The sequence below is a fragment of the Pieris rapae genome, chromosome 1 (genome assembly GCF_905147795.1).
Source record: "Pieris rapae chromosome 1, ilPieRapa1.1, whole genome shotgun sequence".
NCBI classification, from domain to species: domain Eukaryota; kingdom Metazoa; phylum Arthropoda; class Insecta; order Lepidoptera; family Pieridae; genus Pieris; species Pieris rapae.
Window position 1 is genome coordinate 12,710,908 of NC_059509.1, and position 17,166 is coordinate 12,728,073.

At 33.8% G+C, this 17,166-nt stretch overlaps 5 protein-coding genes across 6 annotated transcripts; 3 read left to right on the forward strand and 2 right to left on the reverse strand.

Annotated features, from left to right (window-relative positions):
* Positions 1 to 351: 351 nt before the first annotated feature.
* Positions 352 to 3,751, forward strand: LOC110997465 (protein salvador homolog 1). The gene is made up of 10 exons (XM_022265630.2): positions 352 to 561; positions 630 to 798; positions 1,102 to 1,183; positions 1,265 to 1,372; positions 2,009 to 2,138; positions 2,220 to 2,330; positions 2,657 to 2,834; positions 2,923 to 3,059; positions 3,267 to 3,399; positions 3,578 to 3,751. Exons 1-10 carry the CDS (start codon positions 477 to 479, stop codon positions 3,642 to 3,644), a joined length of 1,200 nt encoding a protein of 399 aa, XP_022121322.1. The 5' UTR covers positions 352 to 476; the 3' UTR covers positions 3,645 to 3,751.
* A 23-nt stretch (positions 3,752 to 3,774) lies between these two features.
* On the reverse strand, positions 3,775 to 4,635 carry LOC110997466. 2 transcript variants are annotated; one of them, XM_022265633.2, is made up of 3 exons: positions 4,516 to 4,635; positions 4,207 to 4,428; positions 3,775 to 3,986 (listed from the first exon to the last, which is right to left on the reverse strand). In XM_022265633.2, exons 2-3 carry the CDS (start codon positions 4,418 to 4,420, stop codon positions 3,859 to 3,861), a joined length of 342 nt encoding a protein of 113 aa, XP_022121325.1. In that variant the 5' UTR covers positions 4,421 to 4,428; positions 4,516 to 4,635; the 3' UTR covers positions 3,775 to 3,858. The 2 variants fall into 2 exon arrangements, with proteins under 2 accessions (XP_022121325.1, XP_022121324.1); XM_022265632.2 differs by having other exon boundaries at positions 4,207 to 4,623.
* Positions 4,636 to 4,735: 100 nt separating this feature from the next.
* LOC110997434 (diphthine methyl ester synthase) lies at positions 4,736 to 6,821 on the forward strand. Its single transcript, XM_022265587.2, has 5 exons — positions 4,736 to 5,011; positions 5,417 to 5,599; positions 5,747 to 5,918; positions 6,062 to 6,193; positions 6,523 to 6,821. Exons 1-5 carry the CDS (start codon positions 4,877 to 4,879, stop codon positions 6,702 to 6,704), a joined length of 804 nt encoding a protein of 267 aa, XP_022121279.1. The 5' UTR covers positions 4,736 to 4,876; the 3' UTR covers positions 6,705 to 6,821.
* LOC110997433 (rap guanine nucleotide exchange factor 2) lies at positions 6,816 to 11,724 on the reverse strand. The gene is made up of 2 exons (XM_022265586.2): positions 11,470 to 11,724; positions 6,816 to 11,096 (listed from the first exon to the last, which is right to left on the reverse strand). Exon 2 carries the CDS (start codon positions 11,055 to 11,057, stop codon positions 7,524 to 7,526), a length of 3,534 nt encoding a protein of 1,177 aa, XP_022121278.1. The 5' UTR covers positions 11,058 to 11,096; positions 11,470 to 11,724; the 3' UTR covers positions 6,816 to 7,523.
* A 551-nt stretch (positions 11,725 to 12,275) lies between these two features.
* Positions 12,276 to 17,154, forward strand: LOC110997481 (serine/threonine-protein phosphatase 2A 56 kDa regulatory subunit epsilon isoform). The gene is made up of 8 exons (XM_022265658.2): positions 12,276 to 13,335; positions 14,009 to 14,205; positions 14,635 to 14,829; positions 15,280 to 15,470; positions 15,548 to 15,761; positions 15,855 to 15,974; positions 16,048 to 16,277; positions 16,357 to 17,154. Exons 1-8 carry the CDS (start codon positions 13,197 to 13,199, stop codon positions 16,436 to 16,438), a joined length of 1,368 nt encoding a protein of 455 aa, XP_022121350.1. The 5' UTR covers positions 12,276 to 13,196; the 3' UTR covers positions 16,439 to 17,154.
* Positions 17,155 to 17,166: the final 12 nt, after the last annotated feature.

Below are 17,166 nucleotides of genomic sequence, written 5' to 3' on the forward strand. Positions count from 1 at the left end.
TCACGTTATAAATGTTGAAAATAATTATCGTATAACAGACAACCGCCTTGAAACAGTAATGGAACCATTTTTAATTGATTTGAATCTTCAGATTCTTCTGACACAGATGACTCTGAAGAATTCATGGAAGGAATAATTCCTCTAACAGACCACAATTACTATAAAAAATAATTTTTTGTTATTAAGTTTTTTATTTACCTTTAATGTAATATCTAAGAATATCCATCAATCCAAACTAAACAAAAAAGTGGCAACACAGAGGGTTGTAGGAGGCGCCGCCACTGGTACGCCAACTTATACTTGACAGTCTATAAGCCTCGTTAGAAGTTATACCCCTTGAATGTTAATTTCATTTACATAGTCTGTGGCGTACTTTCATTGACTTCATCAAAATTTCTTCTAAACCTTGTAAGGCAATAAAAAATAATATTTTAGGATGTTATATTATTGTTACATTATAATATTTTAAAATCACGATGATATCACGGAAAGGTCAGAAAACGATTAACGAAGGTGTCGTTGGTAAATATATCAAGAAGGATACTCCGCCAGACTTACCAAGCAAGTATTTATAATATTTGTTACTTTTAGCCAGTATTCGAGAAAAAAACATTATATTATTGTTATAGTTATCAATGTATGGACTACTGGTAACAACTGTAGAAGACCTCGCAGTCAACCCTTTAGTACTAATGATAGCAGTCAAAGTATTGAAAATAAGTTTGGTAAAGCGCAAACTATAAGTGGCCATGCTGGGAAATATACACCCAGTGAATCATCTCCAAACTTAACACACAGGTCTGTAAATGATAACATCAACAATACTTTACATATATATAATTAATTAATACAATTACTAATGTATTAATAAATTATATGTCTTCTGAAATGGGTTTTATTAACTAGATAATTTAGTACTTTAATATAGGATGTTTGAGGATACTAACAAAGATAAATGATGTTAAATATCTGGGCTGTGCCTTCTTATTTTATTATTGAATGAATAATGTATTAGATTATTACTTTTTAAGGGACACCCATTGTTTTTATTAAATGTTATGGTTAAGGACTTTTTAATCACATCATTTAATGTGTTTTCAGGTATGCTAATATGTCTACAGGAAGTGAAGTTGTAGGTGGTGCCAGCAATTATAATTCCCAACTTTATTTAGATCCTACTTTGGTGATTAATTTGTATATAAAATATTTTTGTTTAGAGTATGACTTATAGATTCTGTTAAAAAAATTATTGTATAAATTCTAGGCTTCACATTCAACACTAAATGATATTGATGATTCATTTAGCCGTCAGAGCAGTTACAGATATTACAAGCAAACTCAGGAGGATCCTATATATCAGAATCAACAACAAGTAACTAATGACAAATTACTTTATCTTTGTAAATAGTTAACTAAACCCCTACTAGTCCTACTACATAGTTTATATAAAAAACATTGGTGCCACCATTTCACTATTTTTCACAATTAATTAATTTAATAATTACAGTCTAAATCTGTTATAATGACATCCAAGGACAATACTTATATTTGTATTAAAAACTAATAGTCATAACAGCCGATGGTGTTGTTATTAAGGCACTCAGCCTTATGCATAGTTAATGCATATTTCTTTTTTTGACGTTCATAAGTTCATTATGTTACCTACATGAATAAATGATTTTGAATTTGAAATTTGAATAGAATTCAGCTTGTATCTTTGATTTTGTTCTATTTAACTTGTATGTTCTAAATTAAGTTGTAAATGAATTGACTGTACATGTCAATTTATTTACTATACACCATCTTAAGTCTTGTTGTCTATGTAGATGTGTAAAACCCAGTCTATTTTACATAAGGGAATAATAAATCTTTTACTTCTTTTCTCTCTTTATAATATAATTATACAAATTCATTTAACAAGAACATGAGTTAGATAGATTAGAATAAAATTTGAATTCTTTGTTACTTAAATATAATAAAAGCTAATATTTATTCTTATTTCAATTAGGTTCAACAACAAAAACAGCAACAGTATTCATCAAGAGAGACAAGCATGCAAAGAATATCATCAAATTTGAGTCTGGCTTCTAGACATCATCCACCATCACCACACTCTATGAGACTTCATGCTACTGAGTGTAAGTATTCTGTGTAAAAAAGTATTTTAGTAGAATTACAAGATATGGTACCATTAATAAAGCATTATCTTTTGCTTTAAGCGTATAATGCAACAAATCAAGGATCTCCAATATATACAAACTATGTTAATGCTTCACCACTACCATATCATAACAAAAGTCATGGTGGTAATTTGATTTCATCCAGTCAAGGTTAGTAAACATATAATATTATAAGGTCAAATCCTTATAATATATTCTATTATTCATATTTTGCAATATGTTCTATAATCAATTGACTATAGGACATGTTAATTAATAAGTATAATAATTAAAAATAAATTTTCTTGCAATGAATAATATATATTTTGTTACTAAATAGAGCTGATTTTTAATCTGTTACAACTGTGTCATCAAATTATGTAGTGAAAATGGGTCATAAAAAAGCTAAAGATAATTTATAGAGGTGTAACGTGATCCAAGTATTATTTTTTTTTAATTTTACAAAATTATATTATAATATATAACCTGTATGGTAGCATCAGACGAGTGTGAACTACCTTTGCCACCTGGATGGTCTGCAGACAGGACACTCCGAGGCCGACGTTATTATATGGATCACAATACTCAAACAACACATTGGACACATCCATTAGAAAGTGTGCCTCGACCTTGGCAACGTGTTTCAACCCCACAACATGGAGTTTACTATTTTAAGTATGAGACTTTTCTATTCAATAATAATTTTAAATATTTCAATATAAAATGTTATACTTGCTCCTAAATATAATTTATGATTTTGCAGTGAAATCACACAGCAGACTACATATGCACATCCATGTTTAGTGGGAGGCTGCTATTTAGTAAGCCCACTAGTCCCTACTCTGGTACCACCATATCTTTTAGAAGAGATACCTCACTGGCTTGTTGTTTATTCAAAAGGTAAAGAAATCATTAAACTCTTTATTGTCCTTTTTCAATTATTAAAATTTCTAGCTTTAGTACATTTGTTTAGAAAGTATATTAAACTGAAATAATAATATATTTGTCCTGTGTTGAAGGCAAAGCAAGGAAGGGTAGACAATGTTTATTGTTTACCCTTCCTTTGCCTATGCAAATTATTGGGAATTATACAGTTATTGTTTACAGCTGATCAAGAGTTGGATCATAAACTGCATTGGAACATGTTTAGACTGAGTGAATTAGATTGCTATTCAGATATGTTGACACGTCTTTACAAACAAGAATTGCAGTTGATTGTAATGAAATATGAACAGTATAGGTAATCCTAATATTTTTATAAAATATTACTACTTTAATAAATATTGGGAAACTAATTAAGATGTGTTATAGTCAATATATATTTGGTAAACAATTTTGGTTCAATGAGTAATATAAATAAAATCACTTTTTCTGCTCAGTATAATAAATACATTTACAATATAAAAAATACATTTCAGGTCTGCATTGTTGCAAGAATTTGAGAGAAGAAGACGAGCTAAATCATACAGTATACATTCTAAATGAATTTTGTAATATTTAAACTGTGATTTTAGATTTAACTTATTACCCAATAGGTAAAATTTGAGTTATGATAAAGTGCCTTAAATGCTGTCCAGAAATTATGTATAGTATTAAAAAAAATCAAATAAAAATATATTTTTATACAAACTTTTAATTGTATTATAACAGGACAATAAATTATTCCTTATACAATTACTATATACACTGTTTTATTTTATTAATTATTGCTCTTGTTAGATCTAACTTCTTTTCCATCAACAATATCATATTCATCCACTTTTGATAATCCAGAAATTCTTATTACTTTGGCATTTTTAATGCCTAGGGTATTTGCCCAAGAATGGCCTGTAAAAGAAAGCACTCCTATAAGATATATATAACACAATCAAAATAATGTATTGTTGTAAAATATTGTTTTTTCTATGAGCATTTAAGTAAATTTCTGAAGATTTGGTTTTGAAAGATTTCTAAAAACTGGTTTCTGAGCCTGGATTTATTCATTTGTTAATCAGTAATGTTTCAGGTACATAAGTGTCCTAGAGACTAAAGAATATAGTGAACATACCAGGAGACATGTTTTTGTCTTCGTCGGATTTTAATCCGTAATAATGAGCCCAGTCTGATTTGCCTTGATAAATGGAATAAACTACCAAACCAAATGCATTCCAAGCAAGAAATCCGTATAGTAAGCTCAGTCGTTTTTTCCATAGGACTGCATAATCCTCAGGAATAGGTTTTGTTCTTTTTCTTATAAATGAATGCCACCATTTATAAATCATTTCTAAACCTTTAATATAAATAAGATAATATTATGTAAGAGAAGTAAAAAATTATATCATCCAAAACTAGTATTTAACGCGAAGTGAAGCATTACTTATGTATAATAGCGTTTACAGTTTTCACTTCACTATAACTATAATAATAACTTAATAAGATCTAATGACTAATATACTAAATAGTAAATACTAATATAGGTAATAAGTATACACAGCTTGTAATCATTAATTAATCTGTATCTTTCATGTGTACAACAGTCACAGAGTACTATCAAAAACGACGAAAAGATAAATTGTCAATACATTCCCTCAATTCATTTAAAAGTTAGGTTATTTTCATTGTAAATAAAGAAAATAGTGTGGATACTTGGATTGGATAGTGCATATTAAACATTTAAGCGAGGTGATATTATAATATATAGAATTATAACCGATAGAATTAAAAGCTGTTTTCAAATTATGTTTTATTTAATTGGACTTGGCCTAGGTAATGCTAAAGACATAACAGTAAAAGGGCTAGAAATTGTAAAAAAATGTGACAAAGTACTTTTAGAGGGATACACATCAATATTAACTGTAGGTCACAATGTTTTGGTAAGTTGTAATTCACTAGTTTCTTAATGCCCTTTGCGTGATTTTGCTATAAACAGAGTATGCTGAATAGTTTATATGTTATAAAATTTAATGACAACTTAAACAGATATAGATATATTGCAGGTCTTAAAATATGATATGCCATATTTTAGTTTGCAATTTAGAAAAGTATTGTTTATATTTGGAGACCACAACTGCATTCTTGGCAGTTCTTATTGTATCATTATTTTGAAACTATTGTATAGTTATTTATTTAATTGTATATTTTATATCTATAGTTGATATGTACTCAACTTAGAACATTATGTAAATTACAAGTTACTATTATTTACTCTTTACTAGTTCCTGGGGACTGAACTTTACGGTTTGCCCTGCCCATTTTCTTTACTTTTAAATTTTTTACAGGAAGAGTTTTATGGAAGACCTATCATAATTGCTGACCGTGAACTTTGTGAAAGTCACATTGATGGATTTTTAATGGAAGCCCGGGAAAATGACATAGCTCTTCTTGTGGTTGGTGATCCTTTAGGAGCTACAACTCATACAGATATGTTACTACGTGCCAAACAGCTAGGTGTTAGAACTGAGGTAAATTATATTTTATAAATGTATCAAATTAATTTAGATAGTGTTGTTTGTATCTAAATATAATATTAACTCAGTAACATCCTATAAGAAAAATTATTTTAAGGCAATTTTTTTATCTATTATCTATTAGTATCCTTTCTTTCCCAGATCATACATAATGCATCTATAATGAATGCTGTTAGCTGTTGTGGCTTACAATTATATAATTTTGGCGAAACTATTTCAATACCTTACTGGACTGAAACATGGAAACCAGACAGCTTTTATGAAAAAATTATCGGGAATTATTCGAGAAATTTACACACTTTATGTCTATTAGGTACTTTAGAATATAATAGCAGTAGCATATAATTACACAATTGATATATCATATCAGTAATAATGATAAATACATATATTTTAAAGTATTAACTCAATTATCACTTTTTTGGATATTACATTTCAATAAACAATTCTTTTTAGATATAAAAGTTAAAGAGCCAACTGAAGAGTCACTAACAAAAAAAGTAAGGCAATACATGAAACCTAAGTTCATGACCGTTAGTGAGGCATCAACACAGCTTTTACATATAATTAAGGAGAAGCAAACTTCAGGTGAACTATGTTATCTATAACATCAATCTTCTTATTTTATATAAGTCATCATTTCTTTCCATCCTATGTTAAAATTATTAAAAAAATATTGTTTTTTAAAGTGTTTACGCGCGCTGCCTGTATTACCTATGACGGTATTGTTTCTTTTTAAATAATATTAATGACTTTTTTATTGCGACAACATTGACACCTTCTAATATCGAAGAATAACTTGGTTTAAAAATAACTCAAAATAACAGTGAGTAGTTAGTACACGCGCTTATTTATGTACACAAAGCATCTTTATATAATTATAATATTTATAAAATAATTTCCATATTTTTCATCAGGGTTGACCGAGGATACATTAGCCGTGGGTCTCTCTAGAGTTGGTGCACAAGATCAAAGAATAAGTGTGCTGAGTTTGAAAGAGATGCAAAACCATGAGTTAGGACCCCCTCTACACAGCTTAGTGATTCCAAGTCCAAATCTACATCCACTTGAATTAGATTATTTAGCTCAATTTCGATAATATTTACAAAGACGATTTATTTTTAAATACTTTATTACATGATATGAAAATATTTGAAGATGAATCATATTGTTAAATATTAAATTATGGCTATGTAAATAAATATTTAATAAAGAACATTGTTTACTTTACTTATTTACATTATGAAAATTATAATCATTGCAATTATACGTTAAATCTATTGCTACAATAGAAAAAGAGAAAATACTTTCAAATTAAAATTGGTCCACAAAGCTACCAAAAAATCTTGTAAAAGAAAGGATGATATGCCACAATAATTAAACACTACACGTAATTACGTGAAACATGTTATAACTCTGCGTCCAGCCGGTACATAATATAAAGAATGGTCACCTACTACAGAAACATCAATCAATAATTATTATACCTTCACCGTTTCACGCGTTCCGTTTGAACCACTATTATAAAAGGTACGTTAATTATTATTTGGTCTAAGTTGCGCGTTACATTAAGAATTATTAAAAAATATACACAAACAACGGAATGTAAAATACATCCTTAAGGTGCATTAGGGCATGCCCGAAAAGAACATTACTAGTTCTAATATTTCTAGTCATAACTGGAACATGGTGGGTCACGATATCTATAATATTAATAATATAATATATAAAGGCATGGCTACTATGTAATATTACAATAAACACTAAAATCATTAAATAAGACAGTCTTTAACCTTACTCATAAGGAATACAAACATGAACTACATTTTAGTACAATATATTAAACGTTTTATGTCATGCTTCTACTCAAGTGAGATTACTAAAATATAAATTTTTGGAAATTGGAGTATTGAGAACTTTACACTGCAGAAACTTGCTGATCGTCGTCTTCGTCATCTGGCGCGTCGTGATAGTAATCGTAAGAACGAGTAACACCTTCGTGCGAATGAGCACGGTTGAGACGATCGATGCGGGCCACTTGAGCGGCGAGCGTGTAAGGCATTCGCGGAGGAGGAATCGGCCGAACACAGTTCGCCGTTGTGCAGGAGCCGTGCCCGCTGTCGCTCGAAGTGGCCGATCCCGTTTTTCTTAATGGCAAGTTTACTAATGACGTCACACTGCTACTTTCCGCCGATAAATCTACTGGCAGCGGCGTAGGCGTGTCCGAGTGTGATCTCTCGTGTGCGGCGCGGGAACAACAAATGCCCGGCACGGTTCCGTCTCTTCTATGGGAGCACGGGGAAGGTCCGGGGGGTGGAGGAGGTCTCGGCTGGTGTGGACGGGTTTTGGCAGGTTCGGATAGAGCCAATAACTTTCTCACGGCTTGAGGTGAAGCTGCTCCAAATTTATTTCCTGCGAAGCCTTTTTTACTTTCACTGGCCGACGATGCACTGCTCGTAGTAGAAAGAGATGGTGATGGATGTCGACGGCGTGGCATCGAAGGTGCCGGACCCGAACCTTCACATTCTAAAGACAGAGCGTGAAGTCTTTCTTCGTCAGTTTCCACATGCATGCGATTTAAGTAAGCTTTGACCCGGCGAACCATTTGCGCTTCCTCGAACATCTTTTTTGGATTTGGCACATTCGAGGACTTCTTTCTTCTTTTTACTGTGACTTGGCCTTGTTGAACTCCAGTTGTCAACTGATTCAATGCCACCATAGCATTGGAAGGAGGTTGTTTACCAGATTCCAGTAAAGTTAGCAAGTCGTATGGAGCACTACACATATTTGTGAGTGTCTTTACCTCTTTGGCTATCATGCGTAATTTTTCAAAATTTACCATACCTTCCACTTTCGTATCATTTCCAAGGTGAATAAATGTCAGATCTTTTCTGACTACAGGGTAAAAGGGAATGACAGGTGATCTGCCTTGTTCAGCTGTAATTAATTGTCTGTACTTGGACATATTCCTAGAGGGGTCCATAAATGATTGTAAATCTGTAAACAGTTTAATGTATTTTGTAGGTAATTTGTCCCAGGTCATTCTAAGTCTAGATACTGCACCATGACCTAATCCTGAAATTATAGCAAACATAGAATTGTAGTTTTTACACTCTTTGCAGTGCCTTGCAACTTTTATAAATTGTTTTATGATTCTAGACCTTCTAACAAGATTTTGCTCATTGACCACCTCTGTTACAACCCAAAACATTTCTTTATTTACCAAACCAGCAAATTGTGATAGCATGGGTGTACCATATCTACTTTTTAGTTCAAACAAATCATCCACATACTCAGTACTCTCGATTTGTCTAAATATGTAGAAATCTTGTAATGTCAACTGGACAGCGACTTCCACTGCATTCAGTTGCAAGAAATGTACAACACTCTCTCTGAGTAGTTCCGGAGCCATTTCATCAGGTACCAAAGTTTCACTAATACCATTTGTTTTCAAATAATATCTAGAGCTTAATCCAATTCTTTCTGCAAGGTTTTGTAACTGATCAGGTAGCCTATGTTGTTTAATTATTCCTCCTTGTGCAACAGAAACTTCACACAAGGAGAAATTTGAACTTGGCTCTGTAATACCAAATTCTCGCAAGGCAAGCATTACTACTTCTCTGGCAGTAGTTTCTTTATGAGCTGGTAAATATTTACAAGTTTGATCAGCTCTATACACCTTAAGCACATGTTCAGGGTAATCAGATGACTGATAATCATCATAACAAATTGAAATCAGGTCTGGATTACTGTGTGAACTATAAAATGAAGTGCTTGTGTTGGCTTTGTTTAAAGCATCTGTATTGGAAAGTATGCTGTCATCATTATGAATTCCATCAGCAATGGTATTTTTTGGCAGAATATTCATTTTCATTAAAGCCTTATGAAGTCGTTTTGGACCCAGTGTCATAAATCCTTTTTGTGGTTCTTTTTTCACATTTATTTCTTGTTGTGATTTCTTTATTGGAGATTGGAAAATTGGAGTCAGGGTAATGGGATCATCACTAAGTAATTCTGCTGTTGAAAGTCTTGCTCTAGGATCTGTTTGCCACCTGACCATATTTGTACCTCCCCTCTGTCTAGGGGAATTTTCTGGCATGAGTAACATTTGCTTAAAAGCTAAGAAATTACTTTTTACAGTTATACTTAGATGTGTGGATCCTGTAATTATTTCCATGGCTTTTGCATGACTCACATGTTGAAAAGATTGACTGTTAACTTCCAGTATCTGATCACCTCTTTTCAAGCCCACTTCCTCTGCCTTCGAATGTTTTTCAACTTTTAATACAAATATACCATAACCCCTTTCATATCCACCTAAAATAGTAAAATTCAGTGGCTCATCTCTTGTGGGGCGTGACAAAGTAACACTTCTAGTTCTGGCTTTAGCAGAACAAGCTATGTTTAACAGTCTCAGTTGGCTTTCCATTTTCTCATGCTCCAAAGCCAATTCAAAATTCTCAAGGAATTCCATCATATTTGGATCAGTTTCAAAATCGGTAAAATGGTTGTTCACCCAATACAGCACTACCCTTGTCACCTTATCACGTACAGATGGTTCTGAGAACCAGGCAAGTAATTGCTTGGCAACCACTAAATGATTTTCAATGAATGTTCTGTGAGTCAATAGAAAATCTTCTACATATGTTGAGTCACGTGAATTATCTTCAATAAGTTGTAGCATCAAATGTTCAGGGGTTCCCCTAATAACTACATGTCCATCTTGATGACCAGATTCACCTGCAGCACCCCTGTACTCTGTAACCAAAACCACAACTCCATTTTCGTTTTCGTGACGTTTTATGTTTTCTTCTCCCTGATGTAAAATTCGGTAGTAGTCCGTTTGAGTAACACACACAAATTGGCAATCATTGCATCTAGTTGTCATAACACCCCGATGGTACAGCCTTTCAAGGGTAGCCTCCGCCATCCCAAAACTGTCACCAACATTCAGATATTCAACTTCTCCATTTTGATGTTCAATACCGACATGCCCATTAATTAATACTGACCAGGAGTCATGTTCCTCTCCATCTTGCATTACAATGGTCTCTGCCTTCTCTACAACTGCAAATACCATTACAGCACATAATGCTCTTCGTACAGTAAGTGTCATATTTGTAAATGCTTTTAAATGTTGAGTGAATTCTAATAGAATCTCAATATCTTCGTCTGTTCTTTCACTGGGATCTTTTTCCAGACATTCTCGGACTGGATCACGAACAGTGAGGCTGTCCATAGTTTCTTCTAAATCTTCTTCCTCATCAGAATCCACTATAGACTCGAGAAGGCCAGACAGATCTACCTCCATATCCATGTCTAAGGAGCTATGAACAGATGTCATTGTGTCACTACCACTATACGCTGAACTGGTGTCACTTGCGTTGGAACACTTTAGAGTATGGGGATACAGCTCTGGACTGTGGCGGCCACCACGCCCACCTCTCAACATTGTGAAGGTTCTTCTTTAATACTTGTACACTTCCAGCTCCTAAAATACAAACAAAAGTAAATACCTCTAAAACCATTTAGATTAGTCTTCATGTAAACAGTTATTAACTACATTTTAATAACACTAGATTGATTAATGTAATATAGGAAATACTTTGTGATCATTTATTTTTAAAAAGTACACAGCTAGTCGAATATGTCATTTTTTCTGTTCTTGCACATATGTTCCTTAAATACACGAACATAATTTTCTCTTATAAATAGTAATAAGGTGTCTTCCGTAGCGTCGCATTGATGGACTATATTGACGCTATTTACACATTATTTATCTTAAATTATTAAGTTACAATTCTGTACAACGACTCTGTTATTTACATTTATTAGATTTAGTTACTAGCAGTATTTAAACAAACCTGTACAGTATAGTATATAATTTGTATTTATTTTGCATTCATGGCGGAACTGTCAGAACTCCCAAGATCCATGTTGGAACCAGCTACAGTATGTGTAGACACAACTCATAAAAAGAAAGAGATTGTAATTATGTTTACTGTAGGATTACTCGGTTTTAAGAGATTTGATTTAATTCGAAAGCAACTATGGCTACGACTTTAGAAAGCAACTTTCCCAAACCCAAACGCAGTTGGTACTCGTATTTCCAAGTTTTGAATCACAGACTAGTAAGACTATTTTGTATAGATTATAAATGCCCATAGAGATTAGAGAATGAAATTTAAACAGGTAAGAAATAAGCATAGGCCAAGCAGTGTAAAGTATATTATCTCTATACTTTAGATAACTACAGTGTACAAATATGATTTCGTATTATAATTATTTAAAATTATGACTCACATTTTTTAAATAAAGTGTATTGAAATAACAAGAACATGTGTTCTTAAACATAAATTATTTCTAAATATTTTCCTAAGCTATTGTCTCAGAGACGTATTGTTTGTTATCCACATTTTTTAAAGCAAAAGGGTTTTAAAAAGTTTTATCCGTAATATAAATAATATTTTTAAATTTCGTTCACATTTTCTGTGACAAAAAAATAAGTTTGAAGAAATAACAGCATTATCACAGTAACCGGTTTGTTGAAAATTTTCGGTCAATCTTGGAACGCATCCATATGTTCTGTCTCTAAATACAAATAGATTTTGTCTTCCGCCATTTCCTTTTTGAAATATTCTTTCTTACAAATCGTTTTGATAGATTATTGGTAACTAACTGTTATCTTAAAATATGAAAATAATTTTAAATGACAATTTTAAGTCCTATTAGAATTAAAACGTGAAATTCATTCTTAAGTATCTCTATTGATTATCTGAACATTTTTATATCTCCATCTATTTTCAGAAATAGGTACTTTTGAGTGCTGGCGTTTTCGCAGCAAAACCAGTGATGATAATCTTTTAACTTGGTAGTTTTTGTAAATTCATGGTTTTACGTTGCTCATATAATCGAAATATAAATATTTTGTTCTTGTAGAAGTGCTATAGATCGAAATAAATTTGTGGTTGGCGTTAAAATGCAGCTTGTGTCACTGTCGGAATAGAAACGGATGGTGAGCGATGGCGAGAATACGGTGATAGATTTTTGGTGTTAAAAATTGCTCTGTGTCATTGCCATATAAGTTTTCCAATAGTTAAGATCAAAAAATAATAATTAATTTTTGCTTAATAGTGTTTTGTTTATTTAATCTTGAACAAAATTGACGATAAGTGAGTGAAATTAAATTGTCATCGAGTGACCGGCTGATATTACACGAGGCTTCTATGTATACTATCTGACTTCTAGCTTTTGCTATTTGTGACACGCCTCATATTATAAATCTGTTTTTGCAACAGGACCTATTTTGATTTATATTAGTGATATTTTTGTGATAAAGACTTTCTAAAATTACGTAACTTTTGTGGAAACATAAAAAGTATCAAAAAGATGGCTTGAGTGTGATCACTCCATTACCGTCATGAGTGACGAAGGAATGTTTATTTAGGCTCAATTATTTTGGTTTGACTTAACGAGGAGTGCTCGTTCGTCTTATTGAATTGGCTGGAACATGCATCTTTTAGAATTTAGCAAAGTTTTAAATTGATCGTTCTCGGCTTGTCGTCAATACGGACTCTTTTATATTAGAAACATGTCTTCGGCACCGTTTGTTGATAGAATTGACCCTTTTGCTAAACGGTCTCTTAAGAAAAAGACCAAGAAAAGTCAAGGGTCATCCCGTTATCGTAACTCACAAGATGTAGAACTCTTGGCACTACCCTTACTGAAAGGTAAATTTAATTTTTTTTTAAATTTTAACAATATGAATTATATGTGTAAAATAAATGTAATGTGATCTGATGTCATTAAATTTATTAGTCTAGTTACTGTAATAACATTGTGTATTAACAAATCATTAGGTTTACAATTTAATAATTATAAATTGAAGAACTTAAGTAATAAAGAAAAACTGAACATAAAAAAAATAATGGGCTATACATACCATGTTTTAATAATTAGGTCAACAAATTCTTAAAGTTCTTCTATTTATTTTTGGATTTAACAGTTTATTCTCTCTGTTTGAGTAAATATAACATAATATATATACAAGTTATTAGATTGATAGGAGATAATTATTTTATAAATTATATGTAATTCAATTTACTCTAATAACCAAAATAATTAACCTTTGCAATATGTCACTAGTATTGATTTGTTGGTAGAATGTGGTCACAATATAAATATGTTATATTTCTTGCACAGTTAAAAAATTTCATGTATATTTTTTCTATTTAAACCCTTAATGAGTTGTGTTGTTATGTCTCATTATATACTCATACTCATACTATAAGAGTATTCTAATACTAATAGTGTAAATAATGCTCATTATCATTAAGTAATTGTATAACATAGACACACCTGTAGATATTGCCTTTCTACTACAGTGATAATGTTCACTTACAGATGTCCCAGCTACTGAACAAGAAGACTTGTTCATTCGTAAGCTGCGTCAGTGTTGTGTTGCATTTGACTTCATGGACCCTCTTGCTGACTTAAAAGGAAAGGAGATTAAACGTGCCACATTGAATGAGCTAGTTGGGTATATTACTGTTGGACGTGATGTACTCACTGAACCGGTTTATCCAGAAATCATTAAAATGGTAAGTTAATTGTATATTATATTCACAGATTTACCATTAGCATATATTGTACATATTTAGGAGTTTTTAAACAAAACATTCAATACAATATGTTGTTGTTGTGTATTGAGAAATGTATAAATTTAATAACTATTTAAGTTATCTTTTTTATAACTAGTTTTATTAACCTCAAAGCATAATGTTAATCTGTGTACCATTATTGTTAAGCTGAATGGTTAAATTGCTAAAACAAATATAAATAAGTTATAAATGACAATGTACACACAGACACAACAGCGGTCCTGCTAGTATTTATATTATAAAAGAAATGTGATTGTTGCTGATATACATTCTTATTCTAACTTTAGATTTATTATTGTGTTTAAAGTTGGTAAATATTATTAGCTTAAAAGTAATTAACATACCATCATTAAAAAACATTTTTCCCAGATATCGTCCAACTTGTTCCGCACTCTACCACCAAGTGACAATCCTGATTATGACCCGGAGGAGGATGATCCGACTCTAGAGGCCTCTTGGCCACATCTTCAACTAGTCTATGAGTTCTTTTTGCGCTTCCTTGAATCAGTTAACTTTCAGCCGACCATTGGCAAGAAAGTCATTGACCAGAAATTTGTATTGCAGGTATAATTCACACTATATGTGCATGTTATCAATTATTTTGTTTGTATGTTCTATTATATTAATAAATACTTTTAAATTGACATTTCAACAATTCAGAAGGTTTTAAGAGGTTCTTCTACTTTACTATAAAAGACTACACTTAAAACAGTTGTGTCAAATAAATTATTTACAAATGTACAAAAACAATTTGTACAGGGTAAGTATAAATAATGCATTTGACTGAAATGTTTTTATGTGTCCGAGGGGGAAGTTGTAAATTTGGGCATAATAGCTTACCCCAATAAATTTTTTAAATGAAAATACAAAAAATTTAATAAAATCCGTTTATATTCCCCAATGTTAATCTCAATCAGACATGCCTCCAAATGAACACAACAGGTAAAGTTCGAGTCTTCGTTGAATATAAGTCTGTAACTAATCGTAGTTTAATTTAGATATTTTCTGAAACAGCTTCTTGATCTGTTCGATTCCGAAGACCCTCGCGAGCGCGATTTTCTGAAAACGGTGCTGCATCGTATCTACGGAAAGTTCCTGGGTCTCCGAGCGTTCATACGAAAACAGATCAACAATATATTCCTGCGATTCGTCTACGAAACCGAGCACTTCAACGGCGTCGGCGAACTGCTGGAGATCTTGGGAAGGTATCTATTTCGTCTCCACCGATAAATCAGCCCTCGCGGTAGTCGCGCATAATACACGGTGCCGCCGTGCCTTGCAGCATAATCAACGGGTTCGCGCTGCCGCTGAAGAGCGAGCACAAGCAGTTCCTGGTGAAGGTGCTCCTGCCGCTGCACAAGGTGAAGAGCCTGTCCATGTACCACGCGCAGCTGGCCTACTGCGTGGTGCAGTTCCTCGAGAAGGATCCCACGCTCACCGAGCCGGTCGTGCGCGGCCTGCTCAAGTTCTGGCCGAAGACCTGCTCCCAGAAGGAGGTGGGCGACTCGAAATATTGTTATCGCGCGTGGAATTAAAGCTAAGAGAAGTGAAAAGGTAGGTAACGGAGATGTCTTTCTTTTTCCGAGCAGGTGATGTTCCTCGGCGAGATCGAGGAGATCTTGGACGTCATCGAGCCGGCTCAGTTCGTCAAGATACAGGAGCCGCTGTTCAAGCAAATCGCAAAGTGCGTGTCCAGCCCCCACTTCCAGGTAAGCAGACGTCCGACCAACGTCCGGGGGCGATGTCCGTCGACCGATCTCAAACCGTCCGTTCCGTCCGCAGGTGGCCGAGAGGGCCCTGTACTACTGGAACAACGAGTACATCGTGTCCCTGATCGAGGAGAACAACCAGGTGATCATGCCCATCATGTTCCCGGCGCTGTACCGCATGAGCAAGGAGCACTGGAACCAGTCCATCGTGACCTTCATCTACAACGTGCTCAAGACCTTCATGGAGATGAACTCGAAGCTGTTCGACGAGCTCACCGCCAGCTATAAGGCGGAGCGGCAGAAGTGAGTGGCGCTCGCTTTCGTCGCGTTTTCCCGTCGCCGAGATGGAGCACCGTCTCACTCGTTCGTGTTCTGCTTCCAGAGAGAAGAAGCGCGAGAAGGAGCGCGACGAGCTGTGGAAGCGGCTGGGCGAGCTGCAGCTGGGCGCCAAGCGCGCCAAGTGATGCGCCCTGCTCCGCCTCGGGCCGCGGGAGGCCTTTTATATTCGACCCTAGGATACTAGACTATTTAGGATTTTTAATATTGTTAAATTGTTTAATTAAGTTAAAGTTGTATCGCGTCTGTTCCGATTCGTTCCGATTCGTTCCGATTTGTTCCGATTGTACAAAAAGATAAAATAGCGCTCTTCGAACTCGCGTCGTGTTAGAAGCCGAATGCTGAATTCAAATGTAATTTCGTCGTCCTATCGTTTTGTATAGATACATAGTGTAAATAGGCATAAATAGGCATTTATTTATTATGAATCGATGGCGCGGCGAGTACAGAGGTGCCCCGCCGACTCGGCCGTCGCGTCGGAGTAGAACAATGCTACGGTAGATCCGATATTTTGTAAGGGAATAGTCATTAATTTGTATGATATTGCTGTAGCCGTTAATTTCTATCGTCGCTCGCGTCGGCGCCTCTGTACGTCCGGCACGCGCCCGGCCACGGCGAGCTACCGCGTATGTATGTATGTACACTATGGAGATGTCTGTTATGTAAAATGTATTAACATTGCAAAAATTATATGATCTTATATATAAATTACTATTATAGTACACAGTATGGAAATAAAAAAGTTGACTCACACAAATGGGGGATTCTTTGAGCGCGTACGCATATCGCCTCCACTCGCCACTTGTTGTTTCCCTTCGCCAAATACACGAGACATTTTCACCCATCTTAGTTTTTT

Excerpts from the sequence above, each read along its gene's own strand:
- LOC110997465 (XM_022265630.2), top strand. The coding sequence starts at position 477 with ATGATATCACGGAAAGGTCAGAAAACGATTAACGAAGGTGTCGTTGGT. Across the intron at positions 1,373-2,008 it reads TATATCAGAATCAACAACAA|GTTCAACAACAAAAACAGCA; the intron begins GTAACTAATGAC and ends TATTTCAATTAG. Across the intron at positions 3,060-3,266 it reads GCTTGTTGTTTATTCAAAAG|CTGATCAAGAGTTGGATCAT; the intron begins GTAAAGAAATCA and ends TATTGTTTACAG.
- LOC110997466 (XM_022265633.2), bottom strand. The coding sequence starts at position 4,420 with ATGATTTATAAATGGTGGCATTCATTTATAAGAAAAAGAACAAAACCT. Across the intron at positions 3,987-4,206 it reads AGACAAAAACATGTCTCCTG|GCCATTCTTGGGCAAATACC; the intron begins GTATGTTCACTA and ends TTTCTTTTACAG.
- LOC110997434 (XM_022265587.2), top strand. The coding sequence starts at position 4,877 with ATGTTTTATTTAATTGGACTTGGCCTAGGTAATGCTAAAGACATAACA. Across the intron at positions 5,600-5,746 it reads AGCTAGGTGTTAGAACTGAG|ATCATACATAATGCATCTAT; the intron begins GTAAATTATATT and ends TTTCTTTCCCAG. Across the intron at positions 6,194-6,522 it reads TAAGGAGAAGCAAACTTCAG|GGTTGACCGAGGATACATTA; the intron begins GTGAACTATGTT and ends ATTTTTCATCAG.
- LOC110997433 (XM_022265586.2), bottom strand. The coding sequence starts at position 11,057 with ATGTTGAGAGGTGGGCGTGGTGGCCGCCACAGTCCAGAGCTGTATCCC.
- LOC110997481 (XM_022265658.2), top strand. The coding sequence starts at position 13,197 with ATGTCTTCGGCACCGTTTGTTGATAGAATTGACCCTTTTGCTAAACGG. Across the intron at positions 14,830-15,279 it reads ACCAGAAATTTGTATTGCAG|CTTCTTGATCTGTTCGATTC; the intron begins GTATAATTCACA and ends TTTCTGAAACAG. Across the intron at positions 15,975-16,047 it reads TGTCCAGCCCCCACTTCCAG|GTGGCCGAGAGGGCCCTGTA; the intron begins GTAAGCAGACGT and ends TTCCGTCCGCAG.